This window comes from Bombus terrestris, chromosome 10 (assembly GCF_910591885.1).
Source record: "Bombus terrestris chromosome 10, iyBomTerr1.2, whole genome shotgun sequence".
NCBI classification, from domain to species: Eukaryota; Metazoa; Arthropoda; class Insecta; order Hymenoptera; family Apidae; genus Bombus; species Bombus terrestris.
The window spans coordinates 4,252,014-4,273,214 of record NC_063278.1 but is presented as its reverse complement, the minus strand read 5'-3'; the positions used below and the strand labels follow the sequence as shown (position 1 = coordinate 4,273,214).

Genomic DNA, 21,201 nt, shown 5'->3' with positions numbered 1-21,201 from the left:
TGTTGTTGGACTTCCACCTTTAATTTAGTAAAAAAAATTGTATCGATTAGTTATTTAGTTTCGTTTTTATCCCAATTTAAAAATGAAAGAACGCCTCGCGCATTTCAGACATATCTTATTATATTATTTCCGAAAAGTCAAGAACGCATCGCAAGCATGTCGCAACCATGTACGTGTCGTACATGGGAATGAAGCCTTGAAAAAAAAGCAGCGTCAAAATTGGTTTGCCAAATATACAACTCTACTGGAAAATACTAAACAATTGAACTATCCAACTGAATCTATTGAGATCTTTTTGTTCGCCTTTAGCGTGTTTTCGTTTATATAAAGAAATCTTGTACTTTGAACTTTTACCAAGAAACCAAACGATTAATTCAAATGTGTACATTCAACAACTCGCCAAACTGAGCGATACAGTTCAAGAAAAGCGACCAGAATTGACAAATCGTAAGGATGTTGTTTTCCAGCATGATAATGCAAAGCCCCACACATCTTTGGTCACTTGCCAAAAATTATTGGAACTAGGTTGGGATGTGTTGTCACATCCACCATATAGCTGTACCATATAGCTAACCTTGCGCCTTCAGATTATTATTTTTTTAATGACGCTGATGATGTAAAATCACATTTAATACAGTCTTTTGCTAGTAAAAGTCAGAAGTTTTATGAACATGGAATTATAATACTGCTTGAAAGATGGAAAAAGGTCATCGACAAAAATGTACAATACCTAATTGAATAAAGTTGTATCTTTTTAAAAAATTTTGAATTTTCCTTTTTATTTAAACAAAATAAACTTCAAAACAAAATACCTGTATTTCGATAATTAATTACAAAATAAGTTTTGAACTATTACAATTTTTATGTTTTTAAGAAATGGACACTGAACTCTAAGTTACAATCCTTTCTCTTGTGTCGTTGTTCGGTCTATTTATGTTCTTGGATTTTACATAACAAAATGCAATTTATTTACTACCTAACAAGAAAAATTATTATTAATTAATAATGATAATAAAAGTGAATTTGATTGGAGTTAATCATATAGAAAAGTGAGCGATTTATGCCTTGTCAATATGCTTTATTATGGTAGTAAAAGTAAATATACAAAATGAAGAATGATTATAGTTATCATTAATAAATAATTGTGACATTTAATCGATAAATCTTTTGTTAAAATCCATTTGCTCATTGTTGCTTCGGTTACGTTGCTGCACAAATTCATACTTGTCGCGCTACACGGAGTCATACGCGCGCGTCAATAAATAAAAGTTCTTAAAAGTTACGTTACGGGGAGCTACCTGGCTATAACGATACATGACAACTGTATTGAATGCGCAGTTGGTCATACTGCTGAACTGACAGTACGGTTAGAAAATGGTTGCAAAGTAAAGATGGCAGTGAGAGGTGATGCACGAATTCTCCTCCTCGGAATTTTATGTATTTTCTTGTTAAAATCATGTAATGGAGCCGCGACAGATATTGAATTAGACGCAAAAGCACAGTTGTTACATAGACTCGATAGTTTAAATCTTTTATTATATACATTTTTATTGATATTAACTGTTTTAACAATATGGACATTTAAGCATCGTCGTCTTAGGTTCCTCCATGAAACTGGTCTAGCTGTCATTTACGGTAAGTCGTCTGCTATAGTTTATGTTTACGTAGTATAAACGTAATAATAACGCGCACGTTTTGCAAATTTTAATAGTTTTTATTTATAGCTATAATATTTGTCATTTTATTACTGCATAAATATAATACATATTAAATACTTTTCTGTCTCAGATCTATATATTTTTTTATATATACATATGATATCTTTCTTGTATGCTTTTAAATTCTGATATTATAAGCTAATTTGATTTTATCTATACATAAATTAAAAGAATATATTTAATTGTAGTTATTTGTAATTAAATATTTTATACCTTTTATAAATAATTGTATTTATGATTATATAAAAATAACATCTCCTTGAAAAGTATAAGTAATGAAACTGATTCCTAAAATTATTCAATATCTTATTTTATGTATATTTTATCTATTTTTACGAATATAAAAGATATTACATTATAAATATTACATCATCTATGTATACAATGTATATACATGTACATACACCTGTGTAAATAAAAAAATAAGATTTAATAAAATTTAAAAAAAGAATAATTTATCATCATGTAAAGTATTGATTATCAATTGTTAATGACTTTAAATTGTATATAAGTTATAATCATTTTATCATAGACAAATTATGAAAAATAATTGTATTATTTAAATCTTTTAAGAAATTAGAAATTAATTATTCATATATGTCTTTTTAGGATTAATTATAGGGGCAATAATTCGTTATGGTTTCACAACAAGTAGTACCATTCTTCATATGCCTGTTGTGCCAGACAACAGTAGTAAATATAATCAATCAGTTCCTCCAGATACCTTATGGTTACGTTTTCCAGAAGATAAAGGAGGTGGTGTCATTAAAAATAAGACATTTGCCTATTCATTTAGGGGAGAGATTTATAAGCAGGATAATGAGATAGATTTGAAGGTATTATTTAATACAATTATTCTATCTCTATTAAACTAAAATTAAATTAGACAGTAGAAAAACTAATTATATAAAAATATAAAATTTTAACAGGCCACCTTTGATCCTGAAATATTTTTTAACATTATTTTACCACCAATCATTTTCCATGCTGGGTATAGTTTAAAACGTGTAAGTAACAGTATATTTGTTTTTTATATTTATTGTATAATATAATACAATATGAAACACCATAGAATTTGATATTTCTTTATTTCAGAAATACTTCTTTAGAAACTTAGGAGCGATTCTTATGTATGCTTTAATTGGAACATCTATATCAGCTTTTGTTATTGGGTATGTTTTTCACATTTTAATGAGAAGTATGTATGATTAATAAGTACGCAATTACTTTCATGTCACAATAATAAATTTATTTAGAGTTTTTGCGTGGAACGTTTCTTGTGATAATTTTATGTCCATAGGTCATTTAGATTGAATATATCTGTTGTTTTCCTCATAGGCTGCAGATATGGAAAAATTCTTTGTAATATAATGATATATTTTTTTAATTATGCTCTTCTCTGATATGTATACCATTTGTCTTCTTTTCAGAGCTTTGATGTACGCCTTTGTGCAATTAATACCACATCTGTCTGCTTCATTTACATTTTTGGATACCTTATATTTTGGTGCATTAATATCTCCTACGGATCCACTGACAATAATTTCTATTTTTAATGATTTACATGTAGATGTAAATTTATATGCTTTAGTATTTGGGGAAAGTGTGTTAAATGATGCAGTTGCAATTGTACTTAGTGGGTATGTATATAAAAACATTACAAATGTCAGCAACAAGTCTCAATCAAATACACACATAAATTATATGTTCTATTGTAGTGCCATACAGAATTATGGAGAACGTTATCAGTCAGGTTCAGGTGGATTTGAAACTGTAGCATTTTTCCAAGCATTTGGTGATTTTGTTGGAATATTTAGCTTATCTTTATTTATTGGTGCTACCATGGGCTGTATCACTGCTTTGTTAACTAAATTTACTAGAGTCAGAGATTTTCCACTTTTGGAATCAGCATTATTTGTTTTAATGTCTTATAGCACATTCTTAATTGCTGAAGCATCTGATCTTACAGGTAACATTCATAAAAATCCCACATTACCTTGAATTTTCATGTAGATATTTTCTATTAATGTAGTTAATATTTAAAATAATTATTTACATACAGGTGTAGTCGCTGTCTTATTTTGTGGTATTTGTCAAGCACATTACACATATAATAATTTAAGTCCGGATTCGCGGCAACGGACGAAACAATTGTTTGAACTCTTAAATTTTTTAGCTGAGAACTTTATATTCAGTTACATTGGTGTTACAATGTTTACTTTTCCGAAACACCATTTCGATCCAGGATTTATTTTTGCAGGATTTGTATCCTTATCATTTAATGATGTTTAACTTCATATATTATATATCGAACATACATGTAACATTGAAACCTTAACCACCTTATTATAGCTTTGTGCATTACTAGGTCGGGCAGCCAATGTATATCCATTATCTTTTATATTGAATTTAGCGCGAAAACCAAAGATATCGTTAAATTATCAGCATATGTTATTTTTTGCTGGTTTACGTGGAGCCATGAGTTTTGCTCTGGCCATCAGAAATACTGTATCCGATGCTCGGCAGGCTATGTTAACAACAACGAGTTTAATTGTAATTCTGACAGTCATTTTCCAGGGTGGTGCAACAACCCAGTTTTTGAGCTGGTTTAATATACCGTAAGTGTAAAAGATATCTTTTTTATTATTTTTCTCTTATAATTTATTTATTTAAATAAATTACGCTCTTTCAGAGTTGGAGTAGATGAAGAAATAGAAGGATTATCACACAATGGAATGCGCAGTGTAAGTATTACATTTGTATTTTTAGTTATTGTAAAGTCATATATTAGTTTTCATTTTACAGAAATAATATAAATAATATGAAATTGAATTTATACTAACATATAATGTGTGCTAGGTTTCTTTTTATGTATTTTTGGTATAAAAAATATAGTAATATTTATTAATAACATGTAGTTTAGGTTATCTATTGCTAATGTATGTTTTAAAAGTATATTATTTTTTAAATATTTTATGTTTTGTAACTTTCTCAGATTCTTTCTCATGCATATACTTTTAGTCATGTTGCTTGTTAACTTATAGTGGTTTCTTTTTATTTTGTGCAAATTACAGGTTTATTTATGTATATTTATTAAATATATTATTATAAAATATAGATAATGAAACAGTAATATCTATTATTTAATATATATTCAAATAAAAGGTACAAATAAATTTTTGTTAATACAATGTATATCAAAAGTTGTCAGACGCAAAATTTTAATAAGATTAGTTTTTATTAGATGTTGATCTTTAAATCTTATTAGTTATAGTTGATATTCAGAAAGCATCTCTTTCTATATAAAAGTATAGTAATTTTTAATTAATAGCCAATATTATTTATAATTTAAAGAGTATATTGGCTCACTATATCAATGTTTAAAATCATTATTATTAAAACTGGAAGTATTTTAAGTGTTTAGAAGTGGTTTAAAATATTCTCAGAATGTTGGTTATTGATTATAATTTATTTATGTTAATACATGTTTTGAATAAAGATTATTTGATATAAGTAGAAACAAAAGATATTTTAATTGTTGACTTTCTGGGCCATTTATTCACAATATATACAAAATCATTTATTGAATATAAAATAATCTAAATTATTCAGGAGTATAGTTTATTTATAAGAATTAAAATGTAAAAATATTTGCGCATGAACGCTTCAAAATTGTTCTCATACTGTTATATTTTCTATCCTTTATATATTCCCAAGTATTATATTCCGAATTATTGTGGTGTGCACTTTTAATATTATACACTATTATTAAAAATTCTTAAAATCTTTATTTCTGTGTTTGAAAAACGTCCGAAAAGATTATACTTGCAAATGTTTGTTTTCTAGTTCCACTTAAGTAACCTTGGGTTACTCTTGCACAAAAACTACTAAAATCATAAATAGCTTGCACTAGAACTTAACTTATTGGAAAATCCAGCATGTCTAATTACATTGTAACAAAGTTGGTAAAAATGCTTGGTTAATTCTAAATAATTTCGCTTAATAATTATTATAAAAAGATTAGAATTTAACGTACTAATGTTAATAGTCTGGTGGCGAAGGTGGCTTTGGAGATCTGGACATACATAGGGAGAGAAGTCCGCCGGTATGTTTTCATTTTAATTCAAAAATTGAATTATGCTATTTATATGGTAACAAATAATTCGTACATTTAACTTGCTATATAAATATATAAATCCTGTGTTTATTACATTGAGATTAATTTGATGCTATAGACTTTTGTAGTTATTTAATCTTCTCTTACATGACTATGCAACATATAAATAGTTTTGTATATTATAAGTAGTATTGTCTGAGTTGCTTTCTGTCATTAGTACAGATGTGTAAAATAATCAAATTATGGTATTTAATAAGGGATTTAATAAAAATTATCTTATTAAAATGCTTGCAATGACCACTAATTGTTATATTACATTAATTGAATTATTGTTTATCAAAAATAATACAATGATACCAAAATAAATATTTCTGTTATTATTATGACTTAAATATTGAATTATAAATATGTTAATATCTATTAATACATACTAACGATTTTTAAAGGTAGGATTTAGTTTCAAAAGTGACACAGAAATTATTATTTTATGTTAAAGATTTGTAAAATATGTTCTATTTAAAATTTAACATTTTGAAAGTGATATTGCTAACAAATTTATAAATGCTTGTGTTTATATCGTGCAAACTAAAAATTCAGCTTCTATTTATTTATGTATATATAATAAAAATTAATTGCAATGTAACTATTGCTTTATATATGTAGAAAATTTTAGTCTTATTTTCATTATTAAACATCAGTTTGATTTGCTAATTGCATGTGCTTCAATATTTCCTTTTGTATCATTTTTGTTATCCATTCTGTATGTTGATGATTAGTAGTGTATAAAATATATACATATCCATTTACATTCATTAACAAAACATATGCAAACATAATTAACAAGGTATACTAATATAAAGATAAACAATTAAGCATGTTTTTAATACTTAATAATAATGCTAAATGTTTTATGATATAAAAAGTTAATTAATCTTGATATGGAATTTCTGTATAATATGTGCTATGGTTCTTCAATTATTTTTATACATATAATTTAAAGTTATTCATTTAATTCTTATTTAATAAATTATTTAAACTGTCATCATCTTTTAAATATTTTTGATAAGTATAATTTTATACTTAATTACATTTGAAAGAAAATATCATTATCATACAGGATGGATAATCCAAATATCCTTCACATTTCACAGTATAATTCTATGCAGGATGGATCATTACCAGGCAGTGGCATAAAACCTAATGAAAAAGCATTACTTGCTAGAATCTGGGGTGACTTTGATACTCGCTACATGAAACCACTTTTAACTCACTCCAGGCCTACATTATTAGAAACATTACCAGTTTGTTGCACACCTTTAGCCAGGATTCTTACAACAACACAGCAAATGACACAGGTATAATATATGATTTTAGAAATGTTTATTTTATTAAAACTGTTGATAAAATAGTTAAAACAGTGAAGATGTTAGATATTTTTTGTGTTTTTTATGTTAGGATGAAGCTGTTAGAAAAGCAGATTCAGATTCAGATTTTTGTCTTGAAGATCGTGAACTGGAGCGTCGAAGGAGTAGTATTCAACCGGTGAGTTTTCATCAACCTAATCTCAATTACACTATTAATCCGTGCTATCAGCCTAACAGCACAGATGTCACTAATCCAGATGAACCTTATGTAATCCTTAATTTACACAGAAGGTAGAAGTACTGGATTTGAATTGAAACATTTGAATTTTGTATAAAAATTATGTATGAAAATATTTCTTACATTGGTATGAATGAGTTTATCATTTATACCTAATTTTCATGTAATTATATTTTAAACATTGTTTCAAATTATCTCTTCGTTATACCATTTACATAAAAACACTTGTACAACATAGCCTTTCCATTTTATATGAAAGTAACATTTTAGTATTAGGTGTAATATATGTTTCTACTTAATGTCCGAAGTTTTCAGTATTAGCAATTGTATAGATTTCACTTATTTATAGTATCTTCTCAACATAATACGTAATTCTTTATGCCAAAACCTTTCATATAAAATGTATAGAATATGCATGAAAAACTTATTTTTCTTCACTGTAGATATGCAATGATACACATTTGAATAACTGAATAACATATATACTGAAGTTTATTTATTTATGAAATATACCATAAGTGTACACTAATTACTCAAATAAAATCTTGTTAATATAAAAATAAAATATTGTGTATCACTGTCATATTTAGGTTTGTGGGTTATTAACAATACTAACAATGTTTTTATAATGACAAAAAACAATCATATATAAAATATATTGAAGTTGAAATGCTACTATATAGGCATGAATCTATATATAGTCTTCTTACTAAAGTTATTTTACAGATGCAGTAAATGTATGCAACTATTCTATCGATATATAACTATCAGTAATTACTTGTAAGAAACACGTGAAGAATTAATGAGTTTATTCGAAAAAATTTGTTCAAAATCGAAATGTGTGTAATACTATAATTTGACATTTCCTTATCCACATAACAGATTAAATGTTAAAGAGATCATTTCATTTCTTCTTTTTATGAATAATCGTTTTTCTTCGAAAATTATGTTTAATGTCTATTATTAAAATAATATTTAAGAACACTCAAAATATTTTTGTTAATTTAACTAAAATGTGAAAAACCTGTGTTTTTATCCAATATATATATATATATATATATGTGTGCGTGTGTGTATATATATATATATGTATGTGTATATATATATATATATATCTTTTTTATCAATTTAGAGCAAATTTTTTAGTCTACATTTGATCGCGCTCTTACCGATTTTTTTAGAGAAAAAGAAATGATGATGATGATGAGGACCTAAGAATCATTGGAATGGAAGGATTTATTCCGTTAAGAACATTGTAACGAGACAGAAGCCATTGAAAATAATGTTTTCAGAAGATTATTTTTAAATGCTTTGTATATTATACTTGAGGGTAGGAATAATTATTAAAAATAATTATTTTGTATATATTAAAATTTTTTAATAATACCTTTAATTTTTGCATTAATGTTAAACAGAATTTACATTACTAAACATTTCTGAATCTTTGCAGATTTACAAAAAATTACTTTCTTATTTAAAAAATCTGATGTATAGTATTTATCTATTATTTAAAGATCAATCATCATGTTTATACTTTCTATATTTATGTTCATAATTATGAAATGTTATTTAAAATTGTTATGTTTAATATATGTGTTTCTTTTAAGTCTTAAAGCTAGACTAATATTATAGAACAAAATATCTGTGCCGCACCTTTTATTTTCTTGATATCAAAATATAATGTATTTTAATGTAAACGCAAATTACAAAGATCAAAAGACACATAGCACATAAACAACAAATTTTAAAATGTACATATTGTGATTTCTTTGAAAGTATTAACATAAGTAAAATAATTATAGTAAAGAGTCTGATAAAATTTTGATCTATATATATATTAAAAGTTTATATAAAACCACTAAAATTTTTAAACATATTGTAATTGAACATTAAACATAATTTTCAGTGTTCAATTCATTAATCTGAAATTTTTAAAGCTTTCTAAATATCATTATACTTCATTAACACCAAATCATTAATATCATTATGAGGTTTATGAAGCAAATATTGTCCTATCATTTCTACAATTTATTTTTTTTTCGTACATTTTATTTATTCATAGCAATATTGGAGAAGGATCTGGTTTATGTCTATCACTTAATGAATGTTATTGCATGTAGCCTGAGAAACCAAATTACTTTTCAGGCATTAATTTTTATATCAGAAATGCTATCTAAAAGTTGCCGCTTGCACACTACTTATGCTATTAGTAACAAGTAATTTCTGCAGGAAAAATAATCTTTTACATCTGCTTTCTATACATTATTTACCAATATTTCTCACTATATAGTTATACTACTTTTGTTTACATTTAATTGTTGGTGTAAGTTTTAAATAGCACTGCATATCATTTAGTGCACATGTACTTAATTTTATTTGGTGTAGTTTATTGATGTGGTCAAGAAAAAATGAATTGTATAAGTGTTTTGCAATTTTATATATTTTATATTTAAAGAAGAGATTTTAGTAAATTATAATAGAGTATTATTAATATTTTATTCAGAATTTTTTAAAAATTATACTATTGTGCAATCGGCAAATAACTTATTTTAATAATGATAAACATGTTGCAGTTATGTTCATATTTTTCTAGGGGAAAAAGTTTTTAGTTCTGTGTAAATAATTTTTTATCTTTGTGTGAAGTATTATTTTTATTACATTTATTTTTATTTTTTAAATATTTTTACAGCATATATTGCTTATTTATATTTGGTTTCTCCACAGACACATGTAAGGAGCTCTCCAAACAGAATACATTTATAAGAGTAAATCTAATATAATTTATGAAGTTGTATACATTTTTGGGGGAATTTGGCTGCATTGATTTAAGCATTAAGTAATGACTCTCTTTGTTGTTCAATATGCCATAAATATTTATACTACTTAACATTAATGTTATTTTACACAGACTCTAATTCAGTATGTTTAATTTCTAACATTCTCTAATTTTGATACCAAATAAATTTTAATTTCTTCAAATGATACGAAACATGCTTTCTGATAGATTGTAATCAACATCTCAGATAATACTTAATGAGAAAAGTATGACATAGGTATGTGCGTATGCAATGTTGGTGTCAAATGTTATATATTACTATTGTATTATAGCTTCTATAAATGTTAATTATATTTTCCTGGTATTTATTTTCTTTGGGAAGTATTATCCAATATTTTGGATAACAAGTGACATTGACAACAAAAGATTGAATGTAAGTATTATACAAAGAATAAATGATAGGGAGAAGGCAAAAAATTACAAAATACATTTGTTAGATATATTGAACTTACAAAAATTATTTGCTACATTTCTAAATTATGAAAAGAAATTATCAGTAAATAACAAACCTTCTCCTTATTTGATAGTCTATTTATTCTAATTATGGTACTTGCATAAAAGTAGATTCTTAGATGTTGACTTAAACCTGTACACATTACTGATTTTGTTGCAATGATTTTTATGAAGAAATTTTACATATACGAAACCAATAATAATTTTATTCGGTATATTAAATAATGTGTAAGAATCTAAAGATGAATTCTTGATCTATTTAATACTTTGTGGGGCAGCTGGGAACTGTGATGGGAGAAGTTAGTCCGGGACCACTACCATTGCACACACGCGTCGCCTTGCCAGGTTTGGTCGGCAAACATTTATAGAGACTAATTGATATTGGTAAATAAACTTACCTTTTTATGTGTAATATTATATGTGCAACTGATAAATGTATTTATTTGAAAAGCTTAAAAGATCTGTGCAAAATATTATATCTAATACTATTCATCATAAATAGAATTTGGAAGATGTTTCTATTACTTGCTGTTTTTATTTAGATATTATAAAAAATAAATCATATAAGTTGTTAATGAAATGTGAGTGTATACTATTATAATAAATGTAACTTATATTATTTTAATTTTATAATTAATATTATTACATTATTATCTTTTGATTGTCATGGACAAGTCTTGACAAAATTATTGACAAAATCTTTCATAATCTATATGCATGTGTGTATATATATGAATTATATGTTACTATGTTAGCAACATATATATTACATTTATTGGTTGTACTAAATGTAACAAAGTTTTGTTATATGCAGTACCAACGAATCAGTTATATAAAAATCAATAAATATAACTTATATTTTTCACTTGGTATATAATTTATAATTCAGTGGAGGTCCTGGTTTGTAGTAATTATCATAGAAAATTTATTTTAAAACGTTATTGAATTAAATAAGTTAATGTGACACCAACTAACAGTTGCATTATGCATTTGAATATAATAATTCATAACACAATGTGACAAAAGAGGAATAAGAAGTAATATTTTTTGTTAGAAATTTTAAATTTGTAAAATTAAATTAAATATAAAAATAAATTCCGAAAAAAATAGTTACATCAATACAATGACAATAAATTAATATGATTGAATTTTAGTATTCTTATGTTGAAAACATAATTTTAAATTATTATATTTGGATGTATCTCGCAATAATTTAAAGTTAACTTTGTTTGGATGAAGAATTTAATTTTCAGCAAATTGATTTTGCTGGCATATATAATAATATTTGCATTTAAGGTGCAGGACACTTAACATGCGATAACAACACAAATACATACCATTTGTATTATAATTTGTAATTGTATATGCATAAGTGGTCTAAAAATTAAATCAATCAACATAAAACAATTTATTGGAAAGATTATTATACACAGAAATTATAAACTGTGCCAAGCCTCACAAAACTTACAATATAAATTATAAAATTCTTCTGTGAAAATGATTATAAGTAAAAACTTAAACATATTTTAAATGACATGTAATACAGTATTGTTCTCAGAACAGTACAAAATACATATTACAAATTATAAGAATACACGAATTAAATAAAATAGCATTATCTGCAAAATGTACTGTAATTATTTTTCAGAATCTTATAGTGCTATTGATAATATTGATTTGTTACATATGGCACATATATTTGTCAGGTATCTACTTATATAATTTTTTATATATCAACATTAAATGTGTGTACATAATTTACAAGTATATTCAACTATGATTTATTATCAGTAACATTTGAATTATTCATAAAACATGAAAAACGAAAGTTATGAATAAAATATGTGAAGTCTTATTTTAGATGTTGGCTGTGAACACAACAAAAATATTTGAATATGTAGTTTAAATATTAAAAGTGAATATTCAAATTGCAGCATATTAAGAAAATATATCTACAACATGTGTATGCTATTCTTTCTACAATTACCTATATTTAAATTAGTAAATTATTTTTTAATTATGCAAAATATTACTCGACTTATTATGATATTGCATAACAAGCAGGATCGTAGCACATAGCTATTTAAATGCTCTTTTTCTAAACATTTGTGAATTAAATAATATATAATAACCATTGCAATGTATACAAATATATATATATATATAATAATGTTGTGATACTATATGATATTGTCTACTATGTACTATACTTTACAGTGTTTAATAAAGTATTTGTAAAAACAATGTGAGTATATGTAAGATTTAATCGAATATTACAAATAAATAAAATCCTTGTTACAAAATATACAGAGTATATCTACAGAAATGTATATTTTCATATATACATTATGATGTTATAGAATTATTTGACTCCTAATAATTTTTCTCATGTCATCAGTAACAGCAAACATGGGCCCATGTCCAGGTATTATAAGATTTGCCAAATCTACTACATGAGATCGCATAAGTGATTGAGTTTTTTGTAATTCTATAGTTCCTAACTCTTTCCAAATCGATGGATCTGCTATGTCTTCCTTTTTTTCAAATAAATCTCCTGTAAAATATATAACAATATAGAAATGTACATAAACCATTTATAGTGCTACTAAATTTATTTTAAGAAATAAAACCTGTAATAGCAAAACATGTAGGTCTCCCAGAAACTGTAGTTTCAACTAAAACTGTAACATCATCTGGTGTATGTCCAGGGGTTGCTATGACTTTAACTTCTGGGCAAATTTTATATCCTGTGTAATATATTTTAGCAATTATAATTTTTATGTATTAATTTTACATTATTGATATAAATTTATTGTAAAATATATTCTAAAAACATCACCGTCTTTAAAATTTGTATTGAAAAATAGTTCACCACGGTGAACACAAGTTCCAATTATATGTTCCGCATTTACGAAAAGATTATTATTTCCTATATGATCGGCATGACTATGAGTACATACGACATAATCAATTTTTTCAGGTGTAATATTATGTTTAAAAAGTGCTGAAATAAAATTTTCTTTTAAGTGCTTCGACAAAATTTGGAAATGTCAGATAAACAGTAACACCTTGTATTATTTTTTCTCGGTCCCAGGCTGTCATAGTATCAACGATAATATTCTTCGATGCCTTTATTAATGTACAAGAACAATTGGCTTTCATTATTTCATTGTCAAGTTTTGTAGAATAACCATTAAATAATACAATAACCTCGCACATTTTTTAAATTAAATTTAGAAGAGTGCTTTTACGCTTTAGATCTTATTTTGTAGATTTATATTGTATATTCTACGCAAATAAATGTAATCTATTGCAGTATTATTAAATAGAAAAATTATACAAGCTTGTTTGAATTAGCAAACACATTACATTAGTGGTTATGTTCTTAATGTATATGCCGGATCAAAACATACTTGTTCATATTTGTATCGATAGCATAAAATATAACATTTAAAATGAAACTGGTAATTATATTTATTGTAATATTTTTATATAATATAATTATTGTAATATTTTAATATAATAGCATATTTATGAAGATTAAATTTAATTTATGAAGATTATTTTTACTGATCTTTTCCCAAATGTTTTAGTTATAAATATTTCTCAACCTAATTAAAACCATTCAAATATTATATATCTATTAATTTTTATTAATTAGATGTGTTTTTATAATAGTTAAAATATAATAATTTAACTATTTTATTAAAATATAATAATTTAAAATATATTCATTATATTTATAGTATTGTTTATCGAGTGAACCAACAAAACCATGTTTGGTTTTAAGTTTCAAAGGAATTACTTTAATGTTAGATTGCGGCTTAAATATGCAATCTATACTACATTTCATGCCAATGCCTATGGTTCCCAGCACCAAATTTAATTCTTTACCTTTGTGGCTTCCACGTGATAATCATCAAGATTGGCAAATAGAAGGGGTTTGCATATAATCATATATTTTTTAAAATTTTACACTTCATATACAATATATTACAATATATATTATACATTCAATCTTGTAGGAACTAAAAGAATGTTGCGGCAGAGTATTTGTAGATTCGACCCCTGAATTTTCCCCACCTTTGGAGAAAATAGTAGACTTTTCAGAAATTGATGCCATTTTGATATCAAATTACACTTGTATGTTGGCTCTGCCATTTATAACAGAGGACACTGGTTTCAAAGGCATTATTTATGCTACAGAACCAACGTTACAAATTGGACGATTTTTTATGGAAGAACTAGTAGAATTCATTGAACAAACTCCAAAAGCTACATTAGCTAAACATTGGAAGGAAATGTTACATGTATTACCTTCTCCATTAGCTGATGCTCTTAAGCCAAAATCTTGGAAACATATATATTCGATATCAGCAGTTAATACTGCTTTATCATATATCCAAACAGTTGGATATGATCAAAAATTGGCAAGTTAGCATAATGTTAATTGGAATATTTATATAATTTAATGCTATTTATAAATCCTTTACTTCTCATAGGATATATATGGTGCATTAACAGTCACTCCTATAAGCTCCGGATATTGTTTGGGTAGCAGTAATTGGTTAATTTCATGTGACCATGAAAAGGTTGCATTTGTAAGTGGATCCTCAACATTGACAACACATCCTCGGCCTATGGAACAAGCTACTTTGAAACATGCTAATATGTTAATATTAACTGGTTTAACTCAAACACCTACTGCAAATCCAGATACTATGCTTGGAGAACTGTGTATGACTGTTGGTAGGTAGAATTATATTATATTGTATATATTTTATTTAACATTTAAATAATTTAATATATTTTATATTGAAATTCAATTTCGTAGCTATAACACTCAGAACTGGGGGATGTGTTTTAATACCATGTTATCCATCTGGAGTTGTATATGATTTATTTGAATGCCTTAGTACTCATTTGGATAAGTCTGGTTTCTCACAAGTTCCTTTATTTTTTATATCACCAGTAGCTGAAACATCTTTAGCATATTCAAATATTTTAGCTGAATGGTATGTTATATATTAAATAAGTATCAGGACTATTTAAATTATTTATTTTAAAATTATTGCAGGTTGTCAACAAATAAACAAAATAAAGTTTATCTTCCTGAGGAACCATTTCCACATGCTTTTCTTGTTAAAAATGCCAGATTAAAACATTTTACATCTATATATGCTGAAGGTTTTAGTTCTGATTATAGACAACCTTGTGTTGTCTTTTGTGGTCATCCCAGTCTTAGATTTGGAGATGCAGTTCATTTTGTTCAGTTATGGGGTAATAATCCACAACATACCATAATTTTCACAGGTATATTTATATATTATATTAAATATAATTTATAGTATATTACAATATATTATTCATCATATATATATGATTATTATTATGACGTGATTTGTAAAAAGTTCTGTAGATAATAATTATCGTTTCAGAACCAGATTTTCCATATTTAGATGCTTTGGCACCATTTCAACCATTAGCTATGAAAGCAGTGCATTGTCCAATTGACACATCTCTTAATTTTACTCAAGCTAATAAATTAATTAGGGACTTGAAACCAGAACATTTAGTTATACCTGAGTGTTATACACAACCACCAATAACTGCTCCACATAGAACAGATCTTGTTATAGAACCTGTAGGGGTAAGTGCATTTTTTTAATGATGTGTTGTATGCAGATTATTTCATTTAATTATTAACTTATTTTACATTTAAGGAAAAACCTTTAATCACTTTCAAAAGAGGTGAAGTTATAAAATTGCCTTTAAAAAGAAAGAAAGGACGGGTGTTTATTGAGCCAGAATTAGCTGGAAATATAATTCCTAATGAAATTCGTCCTGGTTTAAGTCTTGCTTCTGTTACTGGTGAATTGGAAGTTAAGGATAACGTATATACAATAAAAGTATGTATTATTAAAATGAAATTTAATAAGTATATAATTGAAAAACATGTTTCATTAACCACGAACTTTGTTATTAGAGCATTGAAGATAGACCTAGTGGAAAACGTAAAGCGTCTTCCAGTTCACCTGCACCAATTAAGGAAGAAGTTCTTAAAGAAAGAAGACATGAGTATGGCAATTTGGATCCACAAGAACTCCTACAAAAGCTTAATCAAGAAGGTATTCAAGGAGCCAAGTTACAACATAGTCCAACTGCGACCAGTATTCATTTAGTAAGAATTTATTAAATACTTTCTTCTTAAAATATAAAATTTTCTTTTATTTATTCTTATTTTACTGTTCATATTTACAGCAAGATGAAGATACTTTGATTCAAATAGGGGATAATTCGACACATATATTTTGTAACGGTGATCAAAAGATTAGGAGACGATTAAGGACTATTATTATGCAGTGCCTTAAGAGATTTTAGAATAAGAAGAAAATACTACTATTCTTTTACATAGTTACAATTTTATTATAATTTAGTTTTATTTATAAGTGAAATTTTGACTTATATAGCACACAGAATAATATTCATCCTAAGTACTTTCGATTAATCATAAGCTACAAAGATATATGTCAATATATCTTCTTGCCTTTATCTTGCATATATAGGATGTGAAACTTAATGTGTTACAAAATAATATTTCAGAGGTTACAAAAGGTACGCGAAATCTTACGATCGTATAATGATCATTTTAAATATTTATATGTTTGACTCATTTACTAAAGATTAAAATAATCATATATACATAATTATATATATAGTATTGAGGAAATAGAATGAAAATAGCAAGCGCTGTCATAGCATAGCACGATAAAATCCTTGGTATGAAATAGTTTCAATTACCTTATAATGCAATAATTACATTCAATGGTTACAATTAAAAATTTCGCACTTACTGTTCTAATATTTTGTAACAAAGCAAGCATTACATCTTATATATACATATATACATACACGTCGATCTATACATAATCTTTACAAATACAATAGTTAAGAGCATGGCAGTATTATATAATTTATTTCATTTATATCTTTTCATGTTATAAAATACTTAAGTAAATTCATTAAAAATCTTACGCAAAAATCTTTACGGAAAAAATATTACAAAATACTATACCATCTTATTCAAAACCATATAACTTATAGTTATATGTAAGACAAAACACATCATTTGAAGGAAAATTTGTTTATAGTACTCTATTTTAACAGTGTCTTTTATTTCATACTACTGTGTCCATTTTATATTTTTGATAAGATACTAATTAAATAATACTATTTATCTAATAAATTAAATAACAATATTTTTATAAAAAAATTTTGTAGCAGTTCGAAATTATACGAATATATTTCACAGATCTAATTAAATATAGAAAACTGGTATAAAAAAGTTATACCATTTGTTAATATTGTTAATATAAGATTATATTAATTTCTATACTTTATAAATATACTTCCTAAAATTACTACACTATTTTTGTTACATTCTGAATGCAAAACGAGTTTTAGTATTTATTTCAACACATTTTATAGTATCTATATTATCACTTAACTAATGAGAAATTAATCAACATGTTACAAAATGGCAAATGTAGTATTAATAAAAAATATATGTTATTAATGTTAAATTAGTAACATAAATGAGTAAGTATTAAAAAAATGTTATTAAGTTACAAATATAAAGAAGTAAAAGTTCATTATATTATGTACTGTTAGGTGTGCTTAATTATTAGCATTTTCAAAACGTAAGTTCTGGTTTTATATCTTATCACGTATATTTTTATGAAGTTTTATATATTGTTCTTGAAATGTAAGCATCTGAATTTTTTATATGCATTCAGAATACAGCATACTTAAATCTAATTGCCAGTTGCAAAACCAAGTGCTAAACCAGCTACAAAAGATGCAAGGAAAAAGTGAAATTCTGTAGGTTTAAAGGAGGTATCACCAGTTATAGAGTGGTACCAACGGCGCGTATGAGATTCACCATTTTTCAATAATTGTTCAGCTTTGTCTAGCTTTCTATCAACGTATCTCTCGACCTGAAACAATAGAATTTGTTACTATTAGAATTTATTTAATTTTGAAACAATTAATAACATATTTATAGAATGTTGTATATAAATTTGTACAAAGTATTGATATTTCAACTTCCAAAACAAAAATTTTTTCATGATATATACGAAAAGAAAATAAAATTCCAATTAATCAAATTCAAATTATTGTATTTATTGTTCGATATAACTAACTCTTTACAATGTATTTGCTATGATATGTTTGCTATTTTTTTTCACAAGAGTTAATGCATAAATTTGCATATATGCTTGAATAATCAATAATTAAAGTATAATGGTTAGAAGATGTGTAAAAACTTCTTAATGCATGCACATTATCTCAGAAGTGTTAGATTATAATTACATATACATGAAATACAATGCTACAAAAATCCATGCTATAATAAACTTATATATTAAAAATTGAAATAAAAATAGCCTTTTAAGATTTAAATAATCTTACTAATTTAAATAATAATAGGTATTTCTGATTTTTAAATACCAATGATCATGATGAAAATAATAAAAATAATATCTAACATACAATGTCAATATTGTAAGTAATAAATATATAATGTTCGTTTATGTTTTTGTACACAACTAATAGCTTCTCATTTAGGATGCTAAACCAATAATGAAACCACCAATGAAGCTTGTTGCCACAAGTGAATTGTATCGACACCATGTTCCTACCTATAAATAATATTAACATTATATTTATATATAGTGACATTAAATATTCTGAACCTATAAAAATTGTAATATGTATATTAGCAATTTTACCTTGTCCATAAGTCTTGGCCCTTCACCTGTTACCTTCTCTTCTACTTTATCTGATAGTTTCTCAGCTTTCTTTTGAATTTTATCCCAATTAATTTTGATATATCCTTGATGTGCTGCAATCTGCAATATTATAATTCCACCACCAACTGCACATGCAGCAATTTTTCCAACTTTCATTGTTACAAAACCAGTCAACCTATACAAAGTATTTATATAAAGTTAGATACTTTTCTTACTCAGTTTTTTTCTTTGTATGTAATTATATAGAACAAAAAGTATTCTAGCTGAGAAGTTTTAATACATTTTTGATATATCTATAACACTCACCATCCTGATGTTGTACCAATAATGATTTGTTTGGTGGCAGACTTTTTGCTCACGTCTCCTAAGATTTTATCTATTATGCTTTTTGTTTCCTTTGAAATATCTAAGCTACATTCTCCTTTGTTCGCATCATCTTTACTTTTCTTTGTTACTGGAAGACTCATCTTCACACTGAAAAAATATATCAATGTAAATTTCTCATTACAATATAGCAATTTTAAAATACATGGACTATTGTAAACTTTTTAGTATACGTGACTTTTTTTATTTAAAAATATTATTTTTTGTCAATTATTATATCATTCTTTATATTGCTTGATATCCTTGATATCACTTTATTTTGCAAATTACTACGCAAATAACTATGTATGAACGCTATTTTCACGTCTTTAAATAACACTGCTAGTCTTTCTTCGACTATTCGTCAGAATAAAAATATATCGATGACTGCATTATTAAAAAATTGTAATAATGAATGTCAATGAACGATAAATTATTGTTTATTTCGAATCAACACGTTATATCATACAACGTGTAGGTGGAATATCAAAAATAGAAACAAAACATTTCGAAATACAGTTAAAAACGAGAACTGTCTACCGTTTAAATAATTTTGTTGCTCCTGACTTGATTTTTTTCTTGTACACTTTGGACATGATATATTTCAGATGTGTCCTTAAATTATATAATATTTCATAGCGGTTAGTATTTACATATGCAAGGCTCACCTAATTTCTTCGATTACCGAAGTATTTAAATAAAATTAATGCCTTTGAGCTTAGATCAATGTTACAAAATTTTTGGTACTCTGCAACGATCGTTCGAGTTCAAAAACTGACGAAGACGTTAAAACAGCGAAATCACGAAGTAACCGTCTATAATATTTGATATTTTATTAATATAAAAATGTTTAAATTGATATGCTATATTGTGAATTAAAGGATTAAGGATTAAAAAGATAAATAATATTAATTAGAATAATTTTAATCTAAAATAATTTTTGTAGTTACACGAATCATAGAGTAATTTCTTAGAAAAATCGAAAATCTAAGTAGTAGATTTTATCAGATTTTACAAATAATAAAACTTTGATCAATTTATTATTCATTACTTATTTTCTTGTTAGGTTTGGTTACCAACCTTTATATATTCATTATAATAAATTAAATTTATTATTATATTGTGGATTTTTATACAAAAAACTTGAAGGCATAAATTTGCGCAGAATGCACATAATACGAAAAAAAAGTATAAAATATTCAAAATATAGTGCTTTCTATAAAGGTAAAATAATTTTCTATTGCGATTTTCTTTTTAATTATATTTTCACAAATATGAATTTGCATAAAAATTCACGGT

The 21,201-nt window shown here is 25.6% G+C and overlaps 4 protein-coding genes across 16 annotated transcripts; 2 read left to right on the top strand and 2 right to left on the bottom strand.

Moving 5' to 3' along the window:
• The first annotated feature begins 1,338 nt into the window (after nucleotides 1–1,338).
• LOC100649965 (sodium/hydrogen exchanger 7) lies at nucleotides 1,339–12,133 on the top strand. 10 transcript variants are annotated; one of them, XR_007225513.1, is made up of 14 exons: nucleotides 1,339–1,635; nucleotides 2,328–2,554; nucleotides 2,648–2,725; nucleotides 2,814–2,890; nucleotides 3,149–3,358; nucleotides 3,437–3,687; nucleotides 3,781–3,983; nucleotides 4,071–4,336; nucleotides 4,411–4,462; nucleotides 5,767–5,823; nucleotides 6,987–7,190; nucleotides 7,291–7,377; nucleotides 10,162–10,646; nucleotides 11,005–12,133. XR_007225513.1 is itself a non-coding variant. In XM_012312718.3 (14 exons), the coding sequence occupies exons 1-14, from the start codon at nucleotides 1,392–1,394 to the stop codon at nucleotides 11,092–11,094; spliced, it is 2,037 nt and encodes a 678-aa protein (XP_012168108.1). In that variant the 5' UTR covers nucleotides 1,339–1,391; the 3' UTR covers nucleotides 11,095–12,133. The 10 variants fall into 10 exon arrangements, 9 of the variants coding, with proteins under 9 accessions (XP_012168108.1, XP_012168106.1, XP_012168111.1 ...); XM_012312718.3 differs by having other exon boundaries at nucleotides 7,002–7,190; nucleotides 10,162–10,167; XM_012312716.3 differs by having other exon boundaries at nucleotides 10,162–10,167.
• An 839-nt stretch (nucleotides 12,134–12,972) lies between these two features.
• On the bottom strand, nucleotides 12,973–13,956 carry LOC100650088 (metallo-beta-lactamase domain-containing protein 1). Its single transcript, XM_003398335.4, has 4 exons — nucleotides 13,795–13,956; nucleotides 13,566–13,730; nucleotides 13,357–13,473; nucleotides 12,973–13,280 (listed from the first exon to the last, which is right to left on the bottom strand). Exons 1-4 carry the CDS (start codon nucleotides 13,943–13,945, stop codon nucleotides 13,081–13,083), a joined length of 633 nt encoding a protein of 210 aa, XP_003398383.2. The 5' UTR covers nucleotides 13,946–13,956; the 3' UTR covers nucleotides 12,973–13,080.
• A 107-nt stretch (nucleotides 13,957–14,063) lies between these two features.
• Nucleotides 14,064–17,755, top strand: LOC100650331 (integrator complex subunit 9). The gene is made up of 10 exons (XM_003398337.4): nucleotides 14,064–14,190; nucleotides 14,473–14,667; nucleotides 14,752–15,156; nucleotides 15,229–15,475; nucleotides 15,561–15,741; nucleotides 15,804–16,039; nucleotides 16,165–16,376; nucleotides 16,450–16,635; nucleotides 16,713–16,907; nucleotides 16,988–17,755. The coding sequence occupies exons 1-10, from the start codon at nucleotides 14,182–14,184 to the stop codon at nucleotides 17,105–17,107; spliced, it is 1,986 nt and encodes a 661-aa protein (XP_003398385.1). The 5' UTR covers nucleotides 14,064–14,181; the 3' UTR covers nucleotides 17,108–17,755.
• On the bottom strand, nucleotides 17,129–20,702 carry LOC100650448 (FUN14 domain-containing protein 1). 4 transcript variants are annotated; one of them, XM_003398338.4, is made up of 4 exons: nucleotides 20,571–20,702; nucleotides 19,846–20,013; nucleotides 19,519–19,714; nucleotides 17,129–18,723 (listed from the first exon to the last, which is right to left on the bottom strand). In XM_003398338.4, exons 2-4 carry the CDS (start codon nucleotides 20,004–20,006, stop codon nucleotides 18,541–18,543), a joined length of 540 nt encoding a protein of 179 aa, XP_003398386.1. In that variant the 5' UTR covers nucleotides 20,007–20,013; nucleotides 20,571–20,702; the 3' UTR covers nucleotides 17,129–18,540. The 4 variants fall into 4 exon arrangements, with proteins under 4 accessions (XP_003398386.1, XP_003398388.1, XP_003398387.1 ...); XM_003398340.4 differs by having other exon boundaries at nucleotides 20,443–20,581; XM_003398339.4 differs by lacking the exon at nucleotides 20,571–20,702 and adding an exon at nucleotides 20,102–20,254.
• Between the last annotated feature and the right edge of the window lie 499 nt (nucleotides 20,703–21,201).